The sequence below is a fragment of the Onychomys torridus genome, chromosome 6 (genome assembly GCF_903995425.1).
Source record: "Onychomys torridus chromosome 6, mOncTor1.1, whole genome shotgun sequence".
Lineage (NCBI taxonomy): Eukaryota > Metazoa > Chordata > Mammalia > Rodentia > Cricetidae > Onychomys > Onychomys torridus.
Window position 1 is genome coordinate 11,615,723 of NC_050448.1, and position 21,341 is coordinate 11,637,063.

The 21,341-nt window shown below is 39.5% G+C and overlaps 1 protein-coding gene across 6 annotated transcripts in view; it reads right to left on the bottom strand.

Moving 5' to 3' along the window:
- Positions 1-21,341, bottom strand: part of LOC118585330 (EGF-like and EMI domain-containing protein 1) — a 739,880-nt gene that overhangs the window by 635,598 nt on the left and 82,941 nt on the right. For all 6 annotated transcript variants that reach the window (XM_036189745.1, XM_036189742.1, XM_036189746.1 and 3 more), the window contains exon 4: positions 20,841-20,945. In XM_036189745.1, the coding sequence (XP_036045638.1) occupies positions 20,841-20,945 (105 nt within the window). The remainder of the gene's footprint in view (positions 1-20,840; positions 20,946-21,341) is intronic.

Genomic DNA, 21,341 nt, shown 5'->3' on the forward strand with positions numbered 1-21,341 from the left:
TGACACAGAGGCCATCAGAGTGCTGCTCACTGGCTTGCTCAGCCTGCTTTCTTAGAGAACCCAGGACCACCAGCCCAAAATGGCACCATTCATACTAGGTTAATTAATCACTAATTAAGAAAATGCTCTACAGGCTTCCCTACAGACCAATCTTCTAAAAGCATTTTCTCAATTGAGGTTCCCTCTTCTCTGATGACCCTAGCTTAGTTGACATAAAACATCCTGCATAGCAGGTAAGTGTATTTGCTGTGCAAGCATAAGAGCCTGAGTTCAATTCCCTGCACCAGTGCAAAAAGTGGGATGTGGCCAGGCAGGCACCTGTAATTCTGCAGGCTGGAAACAGAAGCTGAGGCTTGTGGGCCACCAACTCCAGGTTGAAAGAGATTCTGTCTTAAGGGAATGTCATCCTCTGCCCTCCAAGCAAACACCCTCACGCACGCGCGCGCGCGCGCGCGCACGCGCACACACACACACACACACACACACACACACACACACGCACGTACATACACTGCAAACATACACACCGAGAGAGAGTGTTATTGTTGTCTATTCTATGCACACTCTACCATTCTTTTATTCACAAAGTTGTTTTTGCTCCAGTGTTCTAAATGTGTGTTATATTTAGCTCTCCCTTTGAGGAATGAAAAAGATGCAAGGACCATACAGGTCAGGTAGATTTTATGGAAAAGAATTTGATTTCGATGTCCCCAGACACCGTGTAACCACAGTGTGCAGGGCATGCCCAAGGACACTTTCCAGGCCATGCTAAAGGCTTTCCTGTGGCAGAAATGCAATTGCACAAGTATGGTTGAGCCCATGAGCCAGCATCTCATTAGTCCTGACTTCTAACTAGTCTAAGTGTCTCAGACAACTCTGCATAATTACATGACTACTGAATGTACACTTGAAAAGCCTTCAAAGAGAAACAGTTTACTCTCTATAAACACCAGTTTTCACACCTCAGAACCATTTCCTAGACCCTTTATTCCAAATAAAAATTGACTGAAAAAAATGTATACAGAGCATTTAAGGGGTTCTTGTTGAGGCTTACAGTCAGCTGGGTTTTTTCTTCTTTTTCTTTTCTTCCTCTTTTCTTTCTTTCTTTCTTTCTTTCTCTCTCTCTTTCTCTCTCTCTCTCTCTCTCTCTCTCTCTCTCTCTTTCTTTCTTTCTTCTTTTTGCCTATTTATAAACTTCTGCCATCAGAAATCCCATTGCAACGACTGTATCTCCGTCAGCCTCTCTCTTCCATTTTGATTAGAAGGAAAATGCAAACTACTCACTTCTCTGCTCCACTTTTGTGAGGTTAGCCAGCACTTTGAGCCACCAGCAATTGAAAGCTAGAAAGTAATTTACCTCTTTGAGTCTCACTCCAGAGCCAGTACAATCTGAGCACATTTTGCACCAAAGACATTAAGGGAGAATTCCTTTTCAAGTGGTTATTCTTGAATTCATTTACTTTTGACACACACAATGAAATCCCAATTCCCCTGCAGGCTGCGGGGTCTTTGTTTCCTATTTTGTGCACTGTCTATCTCCCTGCATCTTTGAAGGAACAGCTGCAGAAGTCTCAGAAGCTTACAAGTGCTTCTTCGTGGCGGGCTATTACCACTGGAACTTAACTGTCTGATGATTTCTCAATCACCATTTTGCTCTTTCCTTTTCCAGGCAGTGAAAAGCTAAAGAGGAGGCTCACTCTTTTGAGAGTCACATAAAGCACCCAGATCTTTGGTGAGTGCTCTTTCAAGCAACAGAACTATTTCTGATCAATGGGACTATGATGTATAATGTCATAAAACCTTAAACTATCTCCCCAAATCTATAAAGTATTTGTGTTGGCCAGGAGAGTCCTTAAAGGCCAATAGCAAGAAGAAAAAAAAAAAAAAAAGATGTGCACTGCCCAGTTAAATATGGGATCCTTAACAAAATACAGGAGGAGAGTCCTATAAGTCAAAACAAACAAACAGCTAAAAAAAAAAAATCACCAGAAGCATGGGACAGAAACACATCCCTCTATAAGGCACACAGCACCATGGTAAAAAGGCAGAACCACAATAACACCACAAGCTCATCATTTGGGTTCCATTACTCTCACTTACACTGACCTTGAGCAGTTTGTTCAATTGCTCTTTGCCTCCAACTTTTCATCTTTAAAACAAGGATGATAATAAACTCTTCTTTCACAGAGCTGCTACAGTAGATATGCCAAGATATGAATCAATCTTTCACATTTGATTAAGAGGCAAATGCAAACTGCCATCTTCCAAAATGCTCACCACCTCCTGTGGTACAAAGCAAACTCCTGATACATTTTCCCTACAATCCGTGCAACTGGAGCTCGCCTGGAGGCTTAACTGTAACTATTGCAATGGACCAGCTCCCTTACATCCAGTCTTCTCTGCTTATGCCTCATATTCATCCATTTCAATGCAGAAAATATAAAACCACTCACCGTGATTAATCAATCCTTTTGCTACTGAGACCAGCCTGGAGGAATACCTTTGAAGATCTACAAACAAAATCAGCAGACTGTTCCCCTTCCCATAGTTAGACTTTTTTCCCCCACAAATAAATCTCTCTTGGTTCATCCTTTTCACTTGAAATGCTTTACCTTCAAAAAGTATATCTGTTTTTCTCATTGTCAAATATGGAATGTAATTTCAGTATCAGAGAAGTCATGTTTTATGATAGAGGGTATAGCTAGGCTCAAATATCTCCATTTAAAGCTACATTTCAGCATTCTCTGGAATCTGACTCCTTATAACCCTAGTCTTCATAATCCACATTTTAACCTGAAAAACATCAGTGTATAAAATAATGTCATAACACCATAGGAATTTCACAAAATATTTCAATTACAGGACACTGGTATAAATTTCAACCGCTGATAATAGCAAGTGTTTGTATATGCCTCTGTGGGGAATGATCTCCTAAGAAACTGAGTGATGGTAACTCACACACTGCTCCCGTGGACAGGACAAAGAGGTTTTCCTGCAGTTTATGGCTGAAGACACAGACAGGAACACTCAGTGCACACAGGTGTTTATGAGTGATTATCAAGCAGGGGCATCAGGCAGTTCAGTCCCTCTCCGTCAAGCAAGCACAGGAAATGAAAATGTCTCCCCACATACTGGTGTGCTAGAAGGAGGCAGCTCTACTCCAGGAAACAACCACATCAAAGGCAAATTCATCCTAAGAAGATTAGATAGGGAGATTTGCATCCCACTAGTAGATGATAAAATAAGCCAATGTGAAAAAAAAAACAAAGAACTTATTTTCAAACTTCCATCTAAGGACCTCGATCTCAATCAGCAATGGAGGTAAACAGGAGTGGCACAGGCCGGAGTGCACCTCCCATCTGTGAGCCAATAGATTCACTGCAGTCCGAGATAAGAACAGTGAGTGCCAGGGACTCCAGGCACGCCAATAACAGACAGACCTCAGTCCGTTCAGTAGATAGATCATCCAGAACTATTGCTTAGTGGTGTGTGGAATCTACATTTTAAAACTGAAGTATATTCTACTTAAATGCCTATAGGCAAGAGGAAAATTGAATGTATAAAGAGAGCTTTTGACTTAAAATTGCCTTTGGCCAATGCTGTGAGACTGCCCAGAATTATCTCAAAGGGGTCTTAATTTGGTGTGTGCCAAGTGACCTCACAATAGCTGGTGATAAGAAGTCAGGAATCCGGCAAGAGAAGTAGGTTAGAGGCATGAGAAAGGTATGGAGAGGGTGGACACAGGATGCCAGAGGGGTGCTTCTGTGACCCCTCTTAGCTTCTGACAAAACATGGTGTCAAATGGGCTGTTTCACCTTGTAAGGAGGCAGGGGGAAGGTGCAGAATAGATAAAGAAACAAGACAACGAAATTGGAAGTCTTCCTATGGCAAATTATTAATGCTTTCTCTTTGAGAAATTGCAAGCAGGCAGAAGAAAAGGTCTAACCTGAAGAGAATGATCAAAGGGTGGAATAAAACCTTTGATGCCCAAGTTGCTTTGGAGCCCCTAAGCATTGAGGCACCGTGAGTGCAGCTGGGGAGACTGTTAGGGCCAAATACAGTTTGGAATGAGTTGGTGTCTTAATCCCTGGAGGATACAGGAGTAGGATTAGGCAGTGATTAGCTGCCTCTGAATTTTAGTGATGATATTTCATTTGAAGCTAAATATTTATATTTCCTTGTTACCAACGCCCCTGGAGCTTTATATCTTTAAAAACATATGCCAATGGGAGTGATGGGCTGCTACGACTGTTTTATTTGATGAAAAGTTTGTTTTCTCAGAAGATTATGTGATTGATTGAGTTATGTGGTGTGACATAAACAAGAGTCTGTCCGTGGGAAAAGTCCAGTGAGCCGAATAGACAGCCAAAGCCACACAGCAGTTTTCATAGAGACAATTCCCCATCCCGACATGACGACTCAGAGAAAAAGAAGTCTAACTTTTAAATACAACTGTGCAGTCTCAGATTTAAAGCCGTATAATAATCTGTGACAGCTAAGTGAAATCCTGATTAATCCACTAAGTCCATTCATTCAGTGCATACATTTAAAACTCAATTGGTTTCAGGTCCCTTGCTGGGGGCCAGAAACAAAGGAGCTTAGATTCTGTCCTGGCTTCAGAATTGCCATCCAGAAATCACAGAACCTGAGACTTTGAAGTGGTCTTAATAGTTTTTTTCCTCTATACTATTCATTCTAACTTTACAATCTCATTTATGCAAATCCTACCATGTGATCATCCACAATCTGGTTGTATACCTTTAATGAATGGAAACTTTCTACTTCCCAGGGAGAAACTTCATCCTGATCAGAATTTTAAAGTATAGTAGGAGTCAATTCCATGGTAAATAAATAAATACTGAAGTGGTTAAAATAAAAGCACTTGTCATGTAAGTACAAGGATCTCCAGAAACCATGTAAAAGCCAGATAAGTGTGACAGCCCACCTGTTATTACAGAGAACAGAAGCCTGGGACAGACAATCCCTGGAGGAAGCTGGCTATCCAGCCTACCCAGGCTAACCAAAATAGTGAGCTCTAGATTCAGCAAGAGACCATTTTCAACATGTCAGACCAAGAGTCATGCAGGAAGATACCAGAGTCAACATAGTCACATTCTAGCCTCCCTCCCTTCCCTAAACATGCACATGCACTGTCATATACATGGGATTACACATGTAAACATGCATACCTATGCTCATGAATACCACACACACATGCATAGACAAAGGGGGAAAAGTTTAAATGTAAGAGCTAGAAACATATCCATACAAAACCCTGCACACCAGAAAGGTAAAAGAAAAAAAGAAGGAAGAAAGGAAGGAAAGAGGGAAGGAGGGAGGGAGGGAGGGAAGGAGAAAAAGAGAGAGAAAGAAAGAAAGAAAGAAAGAAAGAAAGAAAGAAAGAAAGAGAGAGAGGGAGGGAGGGAGGGAGGGAGGGAGGGAGGGAGGGAGGGAGGGAGGGAGGAAGGAAGGAAGGAAGGAAGGGAGGAAGGAAGAGAAACAGACAAATTAAAGCAGGAGCCACACTGAGCAAGCCTTTTGAATTTAGACTGCACATATTTTCCTCTGTCTTCTGTCTTTCCGTCTTCTGTGTAGCCAGGTACAGGGCCATGTACACTTAAACATGCACAGGTGGTATCAAAAGTGCACCATGAGTGAGAACACTGAGTCTCACCCACAATCACTGGCTGATTCTGTAGGCAGCATTACATAGTGGAAGCCAGAAGGACCACAGTGCAGAAGCCACAAGAAAATCTCTTGGAGGTTTCTGTTCTGCCCAACCCTCCAGGACGAAAGGGTTAACTGAGGACACTCTGCACAGTGTAAGGAAATAGGACAGTCTATTTCTAAATAGAGAAACTTCCAGTGCACTGTTCTTGGAGCTGAGTGATGGGAGTCATGTGACACATGTTCTGTTGTTTTTCTAACTTAATCCTTTACTATTCTTCTGGACTTAGATATCATAGACTCAGAACAGGTTCAGAAGTTCTTATTTTCTGAAAAATATGAGTTGTAAGTGACATACATGTCACAAAGAATTCAAAATATTTTAAAGGCAATGAAATATTGGTGGCTTAAAGCTTTAGAAAGTACTTGATCATTCCATTTAAAATTTCTCAACTATTAAAAAAATTCCTTATGTGGCCACAATACATAGTGAAGTTTCTGCATAGCAATTTGCAGAATAATTGAATGAATATATAAAGCCTCCAAAAGAATAACAGGGCCATGCTTGGTGCAAATGCCATCATTTCAGTGTCTCAACACTCTATTCCTGGTTTATTTTTCCTACTTAATGAAAGCCTTCTTTATTCTTCTGCAATGCATAAATGACCAAATTATGCAAGCCACTATCTATAACTTCATGACTAAACTATCACATTTGTTCAGCCTTTATTTTTCTGTTATTTCAATAACTTATTCACTGATTGACCATAGAAATACATTCTTCAGTCAAAAACAGAACATTTGTCATTGGAATGCATGCATAAAATTTTAATCATGGCTTGTCGGGAAGAAAGTTGTTCACATCACACACAGAGGAAAGGTTGTTTTTCTCATTGTATTGTACCACAGTCAAAAAGGGGAATCTCTAAATGAAAGCAGAGAGGACTTTGAATTGCATGTTCTCAGAGCTGCCCAGTACACATCTTCATTTCCATTTCCATCCGCATCTTTCGGTTTGAATCAGTTATCTAACGCTTCCTCTTTTAACATCTTTCCTTTGCTGTCATCATCCTCTATCGACGGCTTCCCACACTTCTCTAAGTTAACCATGAACATGTCTTTATCTCACTAGTCTTTGGGACGTTCTCTAACTCACAGTCAAATGCTGTTTATATGACTGAGGTGTTCGAGCTTTGCCTGAATGTTTTTGATTCTGGGTAAGTATAAATTACCATAGCTGATATCTTACATGAATATTTCACTCTTTCCACATAGGAATACGTCAGGGGCTATAGTCACATGTATTCCAACTCTTCACTCACATGGGCACTAAGATGAATAGTACAGCCTTCCTTTGGTCTTCTAGGGAGCTTGGTACCAGAATGTCACTCCAAGGATACCAAAATGGCCATGCCCCTGATCACTGTGTACAATGAAACAGAATTTTCACATTAACTACACACCTCTTCCCATGACCTTTAAATGAAGTCTAGATTACTTAAAATACCTAATATAATTTAAATATTATAGAAATAGTTGTCAGACTACATTATTTAGGTGATAAGTAGAGTGAAAACATCTTTATTCATTTCTTCAAGCATTTTTAACCTTTAAGAGAATGTTGATAGGGACCTCTACCTGCTTCCCCAGCTCCACAGTGCCAACAAGGAAACAGAAGAGACTGGCCCATGGGCTATAAGGAAAACATTTTTTTTCTCTTCAGTATTCTTGACACATTCTTCAGGCACCTTAATTATTCTTACTTAAAGCACAGATATATTTTGACTCTTCTCCAAGGTTGGACATAACAGAAGTATTTCAACTGTGTAGTAAATGCATGATCCTGGAAAAGATTATTTGTGATAAATGAAAGCTAAGCACAGGTCACCACAACTTATAACACAACAAAATGTACCATCTTTTCTGTTGAAATGGAAAAAAAAATAGTACCTAGTTAAGTTACATAACTACACCCTCAGTTAAATATTCTTTAGCATGCAGTCTTTAAAACCATTTTTAAATCATTCCAACAACTTCAACAAATGTTTCCACAAATGCAGGCAGGCTCTTAAAACTTCGGGTACCATGTGCTTTATTTTCCTCCTCCTCCATGTCCCCAGTCTCCAGCATTGTTCAGCTCCAACAGATTATAATAATGTTATTTTTGCACTTGCCTTCTGTGGTTTGCCATCTGATTCAATAAATGGGTGTGTTAAGTTATTACGTTCAGCCCACATAGGGAGTCCAGACACCATTGTTCTTCACCAGTGATGAGGAAACACCTGTTTCATCCCCATTTGCACACTGAGCACAATGTTGCACTGCTTCATTGTCTCTGTGTCTCACAGTCACAAGAAAGAAGTGCAGATACCCAAAGCACTTTACTCTTGAAGAAAAGAGGCTCCCCTTCTGTGAAAGTTCAAAGCAACTGAGGCATTACAGTGAATAGTCTCTACGGGATGCCATTCTCAGCCCTAGCACAACTGCAGATATGATCAGGGAGTTCCCAAAACCATCCTCAAATTTAAAAATTTGCTGTAAGAACTCATAGAATTCACCAGAAACTGTTGCACTGAAACTAGCCAGGGGAAGCTATGCATAGGACAGAGTGTGGAGAAGTTCCACAGTGAAGCTTTATTGTCATTTCCCTGTGGTGGTAATACACCAGCCTCTTAGAACTGTCATCATCAATTGCATAGACTCCCACCAGCTCCACAGCTCACTCAAGCCCCACTTACTGGGGCTCCACTATCCAGAACAGTGATCCTAACTGTCCAGAGAGTAGGCTTGAGTCTCTAGGACCTTCTGATGGTCGCCCAAAAGGCCCTATCCTCAGTTCAGTTATACTGTAAGTCTTTATGGTGGGCTAAGAACCTTAAGACAAGTTGGGTGTGTGGCAAGACTCAGCCTTGTTATGTGGTTAGTTTCTCTGGTATCCTAAGGTCTTCAGCGAGAGAGACAAAGCTATCATTTTAAGGCCTTAAAGAAAACCTACCTCCCAGACACTGAAGTCCGAGGCTGGAACACTCTTGAATAAAATTAATTTCTTTAACACATGCCATTAGTTTCTCTTAAATCGTTGATTTGGAGCACTTACCTCTTCCTTATTTCCTCATTATGGATATACCTATGGCCTTTGCTATTTAGAAAGTCAAGAGATACTTATTAAAACAGAGAATGATAAAGCTAGTTTATCTGAGAATCTGTGGAGTCAAGGGCTGTAGAAGAGGGTGTGGAATGCACTGTGGTTCCTAGTTCTAAAAAAAAATGAACATCAAGATTTAGTGCAGACAGAAGAGACACGTGGCAACACCTGAGACCCAGAAATATAAAGAGACACAATAGGGAAGAGAGGACTACCACCAAGTTCAAGTACTTGCCTTATAGGGGAAAGGCACAGACAGCCTCAGATGAATACTTGAAGACAAGCCTTCACAGTATCCTTAGAGGCAGTCCTCAGCACTCCCAGATCCTGCATCATCAACTGTCTGCTGACTGCACAACCAGACCTCCATCACCATTAACCTCTTTGTTCCCAGCAGCCTGTTGAAGTAGAAATCCAGTAGCATCTATGACTTATTTGTTTAAAGGTGTTTATTGGGAGAACAAATGGAAATAATCCAATTGAGGACAGAAAAAAGGTGAATTTTAAATAGCAGTTTCCTCTGGAATTTAAACATTCCATCTTACTAGGGGTGGGGGTGAATAATGGGATGTTCTAAGGGAGGTGAAAGAGTCCATCCTAAAGGAAAACTCACAGAATACAAAGTGTCCTCAAAAGTTTCAGGAAGTCCCTGAAACTGACAGTCAGCTCCTCCCCTCCTAAGCACATACAATCTGGGACTGCTGAGAGACACTCTCAGAATAGCTAAGCAGCCTGCAAGAAGTAGAGACCAGCCGAGATATCTGGAAGAGGTGCAGACCAACTGAGCTATGAGGACAACATGCTCTCCAGCCTGTTGAGCTGCCTGGGTGTGTAGTACAAATTGTTGGAAGGTCTTATTAATAAAAGCAAACCCAGAGCCAGGTATTGGGGTGAATGCTGAAAGATCAGAGAAACAGAACCAGCCACAGCTAACCTCACCTCACCAGTTCCTCAGCTGATCTCATTTCCTCAAACTGGAAGGCTCTGTGTCCTCATCCGAATGGTTCTCAGCTGAACTGCTGCTCAAAAGTCTAAAAGCTTCACAGACTCTAGTTCCTGGTCCTCACGCCTTATATAACTTTCTGCTTCCTGCTATCACTTCCTGGGATTAAAGGTGTGAGTCACCATGCCTGGCTGTTTCCAGTGTGGCGAAGTCACAGAGATCCAGACGGATCTCTGCCTCCAGACTGCTAGGAGTAAAGGTGTGTGTGCCACCACTGTCTGGCCTCTATGTCTGTCTAGTGCCTGTTCTGTTCTCTGACCCCAGATAAGTTTATTAAGGTGCACAATATATTGGGGAACACAATATCACCCCATGGATGTGCAGTGTGCTCCACATTTTAGCCTTCATGCACCATCACTCATGCTGGGACAAGATTTTAGTGATGTAGCTGTTTGAGGAGATCATTTCTGCACCTCCAAAGAACCCCAATAAAATTCATTGGTGGTTATCTGTACTTTGGTCTGTTGTAGGTTCCCTACTTGGGCTTTGTGGTATTTGGTCATGGAACTTCTGTTTCCCAATTATACTGACCCTTCCAGTACACACTATAGCAAACAAAAGGAGGGAGGGCACACAAGACCTAACTACTGCAATCCCTGATCATCCCCATTTACCTGTGGGATAGTAACCAGTAACCTAAAATGGGAGAGTTAATATATTTTGATATATCGTTTGATATACTGTTTGATATATTGGCTTAGCTGCTAACAAATGTGACCTGGGCAATTCAGTTACACTTTCTGTGTCTCTGTTGTCTCGACTCTAATTTGGTAATAATATGAACTCCATAGAGTGGGTGGGAGCTTGAAAGAGATAACATATGGAAAGCACCTTGTTTGTTTTTTCACTACTGTATAAATATTTCACTATTAGCTGAACAGATTGGAAAAAGTAGCGCTCTCTCTCTCTCTCTCTCTCTCTCTCTCTCTCTCTCTCTCTCTCTTGTTCTTCATGTGTGTGAATGTTATTTCTTTAAAGCAAGAAGGTTCTACACAAAATAATAATGCTTCAAAATAGTTCTTTTAAAAATGTTTTATACTTACATGTTTTCACTCTGTTTTCTTTTATTTTTGAGATAAATATAATTACATCATTTCATCATTCCTCCCTTCCCTCTCCTCCCTTCTAATCCTCCCATATACCCCTTGATCTCTTTCAGATCCATGGCCTATTTTTTCTTCTAAATGTTGTTACATGCATATACATGCAAATATATACACATATATTTCTTTTGGGTACATAAGAATCTACATGCCCTTCCATGAGTCATAGATCACTGTAGCACATTGGGGGCTTTGAAAAGTCCACCAAAGGAGAACACTATCAGAAGCCACATAACTCATTACTTCACAGGTATAGCTAAACACAGAAGCTTCAATGCATCTTATGTCTTAAAATACAACAGAAGAGGTGATCCAGAAAATAAACATTGAGAAATATAGTACACGGAGCAGAGTATTCTATTCATATTTTTAAATATAATGATAATAAATTACATCCTATGCATTTAGCACTGTATTTTCTTGACCTCTGCCTGGAGTACTGAAAAATCATTGTACAAATGAAAAAGGGAGAAGGCCCCTGCAGCTTCTTCTCAAAAAGATCTTATCCTTAACACAGACTACACACCTTTAGTATCAATGAATGTCTCACTACTTTCAATGTCACTGTACTTAATCCAATTCAGACCCAACTTCTGGCTATCTTCTTCAGGCTTCCCTCCATCTTCTACTCTTGACTTCTCAGGAAATCTACCATTAAATGACCCTTAAGTTAGCTGATTTGCAAGACTCTCCTATCTGAGGAATACCACAAAGGTAGCAAACATACCAAGTTCAGCCTCCTACATACCATCCTTGTCCTCAAAAATGACAGACACACCTGAAGGCAGAAAGTACTAAAGAAAATGTTTCTTCTTTACCCAAACAGAATAATCTAATCATGTAAGGGCCTTAATGAATGAATATCCTACACTCTAACACTAAGCAGCCAAGCTTCTAAGAGAGAAGACTGGATACTCAGTTCTACAGAATAACATGAGCAGGCTTTCCTATTATAACAAGGAATTTATGGTTTCAAAAAGAGCTAGGCATGAAATTGTCTAGCCAAACCAAGTGCTGTTAGTGTACTTCTCATTCATTATCCTCAGAAACACATGAACTTGAATAAAGTCTCCCCCTACCACATAGACTTATGGAAACATGCATTTCAAACTCAGATGCACTATCCCAAAGTACAGTGAATGTGCAAGGTTGATTTGTGCAATAAAACATGTTCTCTTTGTTTTACTCAGTTCTCTTTTCAAATCACACCTATTGTGTTCTCAAGAAAATATGAGAGGGAGACTAGAGAGATGGCTCAACCCTTAAGAACACTTGATGCTTTTGCAGGGGATCCAGAGTCAATTCTTAGCACCCATATGACAGCTCATAACCATCTGTGACTATACTTCCAGGGGATCTGATTCCCTCTTCTGGCTCCTCGGGCACAAGGCATGCATATAGTACATACTCATATACATAAAATGGATGGATGGATGCATGGATGGATGCATGGATGGATGCATGGATGGTTGGATGATAGAGATAGATAGATAGATAGATAGATAGATAGATAGATAGATAGATAGATAGACAGAGATAGATGATAGATAGATAGATAGATGGATAGATAGATAGATAGATAGATAGATATGATAGATAGATAGATAGATAGATAGATAGATAGATAGATAGAGATGATAGCTAGATAGATAGATAGATGAGTTGACAGATAGACATAAATACATAGACCGACAGACAGACAGATAGATGATAGATAAATAGATAGACAGACAAACAGATAGATAGATAGATAAATAGATAGATACATACATACATACATACATACATACATGAGTTGACAGATAGACATAAATACAGATAGATAGATGGATAGATAGATAGATAGATAATGAGAGATAGATTCAGGATACATTGTATACTTGTATGAAATTGTGAATAACAAAAATATTCTTAAAAATTAAATACAGTATTTAAGCTCCAGTTATTATATTAAAAAACATTTTCATCTTATTTTGTACCTGATTCACTAAAGTGAGCTTGATTTAATATGTGATAAAGCAAAAATACACAACTTGATGGCAAGAAGAAATAGAGAAAAAATGATTATGTAAGGTTTGGCTGCCTTCATGGTTTCACATATTCTTTCATCATATTGCTGCATCATGTAAAGACATATTTTCACACAAACTTCCCCATCTCCTGTGACACTGTATATCCAAACAGCTGTGATCTGTCCTGTCCAGCTTGGCAACAGTGTGGACTGGGTGTGGCATTCCTTCTCATTGCTGTACCTCCCACCATGGCCTGCTTCCTGTGTCAGTTTGAATCTGTTTCAGAGAACACCATTCATTCCATTATTATCCTTTGTTTTCGTGTTGCCATAAGAACAATGTATACTTCCCAATAACAACAGTCACCATACGTCTGTCTGTATAGTGAGCAAAACTCAAGTGAACACAATAATTCACCTCATACTTTTATAGAAACATTGTTTCCCAGAACAGTTCCAGAATTAAACACTGAAAATGAAACAGGGGTATCTGGCATTCAGTTGTGCACTTATTACCAAGGCACCACTATCTTGGAAGCATGCCTTCAACATTTGAGTTCTTCATATGCAAACCATACAGTTTTGCCTCCCTCTAAACTCATGCTAAACTCTTCATTATGAGATATTAAAAGATAGGACCATTTGGATCTTTAAAAAAACTGATTCTGAATCTGATCTGGTGAATGGTGTATCAACATCCATATGTGTAATAGATTAAGACGCTGCTGGGTCAATGGATTGGCAGTTTAGTGGGTAAGAGTAAGGGGCCATGTCTGTGATGACCGTCTTACTTGAAGATAGCACAGTGCATCATGTGTAGCAATGAAGAAATGATGCACTGTGCTATCTTCAAGTAAGACGATCATCACCATACATGGTTCCTCACTCGTGAACCAGAACCATGAGTCCAAAGAAAAACCTCCATTTAAAAAAAATAATAATAATTTACCAATCACTAGTATTGTGTTTTCAGCAACAGAAAGCATGTTGATATCTGTGTCATCAGTAACATAAGACTAATAAAGACACAGGATTATGAGCATTTTCAACAAGCACAGATGTATAAAGCATGCAGCATAGCTCATAAAAAAGCATGGCTTGTGGGTTACCCATAATTGTCATTATTATCAACATTCACTACATTCTACTTCATCACTAATTATACCCTGTGGAATCAAATAACCCTGGATGGTGCTGTGTATTCTCTCCCCTGAGACTGTCATATTTGCAAATATCAAGTAATTACAAAGCAGTCTCTTTTAAACTGTGGCTATGGTTGCTAACAATAGCCATGGAAAGCACATCTACAAGGGTGCACAGCAGCGTTCTTCCAATGCTTTGATTTCCAAATCCATGGTTGGATAGTAACCCCACGCATGGAGTCCAAACAACAGATTCTTTTCCTGGGCACATGGAAGGACACCAGATCTTAATTTACTGCCCTCAGAAACAGTTTACCCAATTTCTCTACCATACGTCCCCATGGCTGCCAGGGTTGCCCTCGCCTCTGTCTAGTTATAGATGAAGACTGTGGTAACTTCAGTGCAGATAAGTCCATCCTGTGCTGAGAGATTAGGGCTCTAAGACAAGCCATCTTTACTTGATGAACAAAATAAGCACAGATTTTAACCAGTGTAAACTGCTGGCTCTTGTTAAGACTGTATGTCAATTTACCTCCACAATATAATCTGTCATTACTTCATTCTGTAACATCTGCTAGCAATGCTCATTTAAGTATGGCACTTTAAAGTGTTTTAAATGAATGATTTTTCCATTCTTTTCCAAAATCACCTTCCCAGACTGATTTTATAATTCAATTAAAATAAGTCACCCACTTCCTTTAGCTGGATTTGTTCTTTATAAACCCCCTGCCACTTTCCCCGTTTGCACTGTTACAGCAGGCCAACTGCTGAAATGAAGCAGAAGATGAAGGGGACATGTTTGCTGAGATTCCCATACTGCTTTGCAGTGCTGCTGCAACAAAATACCACAAGCTGGGCTGCTTAAGCAACAAAAACAAATCTCAGTGCTTTACTCTGTAAAATTAGAAAAATAATACCATGTATGGACAGTGTGAGGATTAACTGAAAATATATTTCACTCATGTGGCATAGGACTGACTCAAGCACTGGGGTTAGAACTTGGAGACCAGCATATTGCCTCCTAAGGGCTATGAAGGTAAGTCTCACTTCTGGACATTTGTTGGAAATGTTTGGTATTTCTTGGCATATACAACCATTGTTTTGATCAGTCTTCACTTTCTTATGATGGTCTCCCTGTGCGCATGCGCCTGTATTCAAATGTTCCCTTTTTAGAAGGGTGCCAATCATACTAGATTCAGTATGAACTCATCTTACTTAATTATATCTGTAGCAAGCCTGTATCAAAATAAGATCATGTTATAAGCCAGGTGGTGGTGGCACACCCCTTTAATCCCAGCATTAGGGAGGCAGAGCCAGATGGATCTCTGTGAGTTTGAGGCCAGCCTAATCCAGGACAGGCACTACACAAAGAAACCCTGTCTCAAACAAAACAAAACAAAACAAAAGAACAAACAACAACAACAAAAAGATCACATTATAAGGGACTTGGATTTAGAACTTCAATATAGGAAAAGGCAGTAGGGGATATAATTCAACCTACAGCAGTGCTCAAATAGATAGTGTTCTTAAAAAAGCCCTTCAGCTCAGCTTTCTGTCCATCAGTTATTATACACAGTCAATATAATTCTTTGGTTGGAGCCTGCCTCACAGTCAGCCATACCTGTGACTCAGTCTTCTCTGGGATTTGCTCCAATTCCCCAGTGGGGTAACTAAACAGCTGGATCTTTCTCCCTCTAATGAGAGCTCCCCCTCTAGGATCCTTGGGGCATCTACAGCAAACAGGAAGTAGTACAGCTTAGATGAGGCTTTTCAGCATATAAATCACACATGTCACCCTTAGGCCTCTCACAAATAACAACCTGATGTGCACCACACCACACAGCCACACTTAACACTGTCAGAAGGGCATCCCAGCTTCCAGGTTAAGCTCACAAACTCTGAGGCCAGAATATAGATATACAGAACATATGGATCTCATGTGTCCTACATCCTTTCTGTTTTCTCTTAGACCAGCCTCTATGACTCCATACTACATAAAGGTAAGGTAAGAATAGTCCTTCCATAACCTTTAGATCACTGGTAATTTATTGTATATATAAAATTCTAAAAATACTGTGGGAACGTTGTTGGAACTTAGGAAAGCTGAAGTTTTTATTTTTCTTTTTAAAAATGATAACGCTGAAGCTGGAAATGTAAGCACCTTCTCAAAGACAGCATAGCTAGTCAACAATGAGGCTCAGTCTCAGCCTCAATCTGCCTGAGAACTTCCCAGACATCATTCCAAAAACTTCTTATGTTTAATATATCTAAACACCACATTTAAAGACGAAAAAAAAAAAAAAAAAAAAAAAAAACCTGTGACCTGTTATCTCTTCTGTAAGTACCAGAAACAGAGAAACAACCAGTGATGCTGCATGTTCAAGACACCCCAACTTGGATTGGGAAGAAGGCCCAGCAGTTAAGAGTCCTTTGAATTAGGATTTCAGACCTGAGGAATAATCCAGGCCTCCCATACTAGCTATAAACCCAGTTCTGAAAGGAGTCCAAATAGGCATGCTGGGACTTTCCAGGTTCAAGTCTAGCTGAAAAAAAGGGAGCACCAGGTCCAGGAAGAGACCTTGCCTCAAAGAAATAAAGATGTTCAGATGCCCTCTTCTGGCCTCCATATGTTCCCATGCATGTGCATTAACAAATGTGTGTGTGTGGCGGGAAGGGGGGGAATCAATCAAAACAATCAACAACCAGTCCTCAACCACAGGACTGTATTGTTTGGAAACTGAATTTGGCAATAGAATTATGAAGAATTCCATAATTGGTCTCCATTTATAAAGTCCGCAAACACCAGGTTTGGCTGTAAGTCAATGGCCTGGTTTGGCCACTTCTTGTGCACCACTTTCTGTAGCCAAGACAACTGTGGCTTCTTATGTCTGTGGAAAATATACTAATATCTCTACCAAATCTCATATGATTATCCTGTTTCTCTTTAAAAATTGGTTGTATTTTGTACTTAGAAGCATTTTTGAGAAACTTCTCCTCCCCTCCTGGTATAACATAGATGAACACCCTCCTCTTTCTCTTAGGACAGAACCATCCTCCAATACGGCAATGGTGTGCTGTATAATAGTCATAGGCTTTCTGGTCTCTATTTCCCACCAGGTTAAAACAAAACCATTTGTTTTCTCCTCTGAAATATCTAGTGCACAGTCTGTTATATAAATATTTACTAAGTAGGAGACTTGATAGAAGGTTGATTGACAGACAGAGTGAATAAAGTAATATATGCATAGAAAATAAGGACACTTAGAAGCCTACATTTGCCACATTATCATTTTACTTGACTTCTGACCCAGAGAAAAGGAAGAGAGGGTAGTAATGTGGAAATGAGGTGTGACTGTGTGTGTGAAATTACTCAGTTCCTATAACTCCCAGTTCTCTCTGAAGCCATAAAATTTCAAAGAGAATAAACTTCACTACCCGAATCTAGTTTGATTTGCATGTGTTCAAATCTTCAAAGTATTCCTTTTGATTTCATTAATCAATAGTTATTTCAGAAAGCTCTTCATTGCTTCCTAATTGTCCAAATTCATTTTCTTCATTTGCTTTATGAGAGCCAGATTTTTTCAAATGAGTTAAGTAGATCAGCAATTTTAGAATCATTATTAACTTCGAGTGTTGTTCTCACTTATTAGCATGTTCCCACTCTCGCTAGGACTACAGTCTTTTCTCTATTTTATAAAGGCCAAGTGGTTTATTTTCAGAGTTCTCTCTTCTCATACACATTGGTAACACCAACTTCACTCCAGGCTACAAACTCATTTTCCAGTGACCCTAATGATCTGAGGTAGGCATCACATCTTTGATTCTGAGTGAAGATGTGAGAATTCTTTTAAAACTCAATATCAAAAATAAATAAATAAAAAGAGCTATCACAATTTTAATCTACAACCACACACACACACACACACACACACACACACACACACATTGATCCTTAAATATACAAAAATTTTAACTGAACATAGTCATTGACCCCAACAATCCCACAGCTGGGACATTCTTCACAAAATGTAAAGTACAATAGTATCACAAAACTGATTATTGTGCCAAAATCTAGGATAAAATTTGAAACAAATGTTTATAACCCAATAGGTACTCAAAATTTTGTGGTACACTGATGTACTAGACTATTGCACAGCTGACAATTCAGTATCTCAGGAAAAGACATAAAAAGGGTTCAACAGCACACAATAAAGGGAGAACATGTTAGATGCGAAGAAAGAAGAGATAGAAAAAAACAAAAGGGCCTTCATTAAGAAGCTGTGTATAATATGATCCCACATGTCTACATTTTCATGTCTGTGTGAACATAAATGTGTATGAGGATGCCCATCATGGTTATCTGCAGGCAGCAGCAGTTCTTTATAGTTTTAGTTTGCTGTATTACATTGACTAGGATTTTGTAATAATTGGAATTTTTTAATGTTTCAACATCTGAGTGATTTCTTATATATGATTTCAAATACAACATTGAAATTATTTTACTGTAATATATATATGCATATATGTGGGGGTGATGGGGATGTCATTCTGTATGCTGTGAATATGTGTTGTTCTGATTGGTTGATAAATAAAGCTGTTTGGCCAATGATGAGGCAGAATAAAGTTAGGTGGGACATTCTAACTGGAGAGGGAGAAGAAGGAAGAAGACAGAGCAGGGAGACACTGCTAGCCACCACCAGGAGAAGCAAGGTGTAAAGATACTGGTAAGCCGCAAGCCACATGGCAAAATACAGATTTATAGAAATGGATTAACTTAAGATATAAGAGCTAGCTAGCAAGAAGCCTGCCATGGCCATAGTTTAAAAATAATATAAGCCTGAATGTATTTATTTGGGCCTGAGCAGCTGTGGGACCATGGGGCCATGGGAGTTGGTCAGGACCAGGAAAATTTTTAGCTACAGGGGGGATGCCACACATAAGAACTTCAGCCCCTAGAGAAGCATTAGGATAGAGCCTGCCTCACCAGCCTATAATCAGCCTGCCTAGTAGACTTTGTCCTGTTAGCTATGTTTTACAAAGAGCTTTTGTCAATTTGAACTTCTCATCTTTTAAGATTCAGCTTGTGTAATTTCTTCTTAATGGGGTTCTCCACTTGTTCCTCAACTGCTTCATTTCCTAGAAAGTCTTCAAAATTTCTCCATGAAAACCACCTTAGTTTATACAGTAAGGAGTGCCTCATTTTGATGGGGGGAAATACAGCCCCATGCAGAAGTCTAAACATCCACTCTCTGGGACCTAGCCCCTCAGGGTTTGTTGATTCCTTTTAAAATTCACTAAGCGTCCTAGAGCGGCAGAGAAATAGTGTTAGAGTGTAAGGGAAGCAGGCCTGGCAGGTGCAGCAGGGACTCCTGACAGGAATTTTGTATGTTGATGTTATCCCCTGGCTCTGGAGACTTCATGGTATACAGACAAGCTTGTGCAAAAGACAATCTTTCTTCCTATGTTTGAAATTATCCAGTATTTTCACCAAGCCAAAACTATAAAAATGAAAATTTTGACTTCTTGAATTTCAGAGAGCACCTTAATTACTTTGGTAAGTTAGAATAATCAAAATATTCAAGTACTGGTGTAAAAGATAAAGAATAAATTAGTCCAGGTATAATTGGGACATTATATCTTTACCATATTCTCTTTTGTTTCCTTTGTCCTCTGGGACCTGATGTCCCACAGGATTTGTTCCACAAAACAATGCATTTATAAATTAATAACTAATTATGGCTTTTAAAGAAAACCTCTTGATGAACTAATAACATCTGTAATTCCCCACCATAATTATGGGTCAAAATAAGGAAACCTTTAGTTCCAATTTAGTTGAAAACTTTTATTTTATTTAAAGTCAAAGAATGAATCCATGTGTGATTTTTGTTGTTGTTGTTTTTCTAAAACATTGGGAAATAGTAAAGATACATGCTGGAGCTCCAAAGCCTCCACTGATCCCTGTCTCCAAATCAGTCCTGTGGTCCAAGCGTGTGATCATTGAACATCAGTTTTATCTTAATCCATATATTTTTAAAAGGCAACTTAGAAAAGAGTTTGGGAATTCATTTACAAGAACATCTCTGAAATGACCCATGGGAGATGGGAGCACTGTCCTTAATCACAAGTGTGGGAGAGAAAAAACATGAGTGCCAGGACCTCAGAAATTTCACAGATTCACTTTTAAAAAGCCAAGCAGTAGACACAAAAAGATACACATACCAATTGCTTTAAGTGAAGTTTCATTCTGCAGTAAAGGATAAATCTTTGGTCATTTGGAAAACTCACACAAGAAAATCTTACATGTACATGTCCATTGAGTGTTGAAGCTTTGAGAAGTACTCAAGTCTTGACTTCCAGGTTTTGCGATTTTTTTTTTTTTAAGATAAGAGGTATAAGATTAGTCAATACTGTCTAACATCACGTTCATACTGATTGTATTCTGCTCATTTATGGAGCCCAGAGATTGCACAGAATACCATACCATAGCAGTAGTTTCGTGCCATCCTCCTTGAGAGACTTAACATCTGTTGCTTTCTTTACAGAGTAGAGCATATTATTCTTGCAATGACCTTTGAACTTATACAGTGAAGATTTACTAAACCACAAAGCATATTTTATGATGTTAATTACACTGTGGCTCTGTATTTCTGCTTAGAGACTCATCTTCAGTGTTCGCCAATTCCCAGAGACATACCCTGCCATGAGTCTACCAGGACACAACTGGCAGACAGTGCCAAATTGTAACAGAATGGTCCTGTTGGTGACTTACCATATTGACAGTGGGGTCCATGAAACCCTTGTGAGCAGAGGCACCGTTGATCATCACCATCTGAGCACCGCCTTCCACTGAAATGGGTTCCCAGAGAAGACACAGCTAAAGGGTATGTTCAAAGGAAGGATAGGTGGAGTGGAGAGAAAGAAAAGAAATCATCAGTATAAGCAGGCATCTTGCAGGTAATATAACATGATCTAGAAATTTCCACTGGCCCCTCTACAGGAAGGTTATAGAAAATTGTCATTGCTAGACAATGGCTGACTATTTGAAGCCTTACAGAATTATCTGTAAGAGCATTCCTGTAAACTTTGCAGACACACAAATTCTGAGAACCCCTCTAGACCTAGGTAATACAAATCAACCCTTTAACAAGACACCAGATTAGTTGTATTCACATCAAGAGGGAAGAAGTATTGGCATAAAGAAAAAGCATGGATAAAGTGACTGTGTGGTCAAAACGATCTTTCAAACAACAATAACAAAGTCAAACAAAAA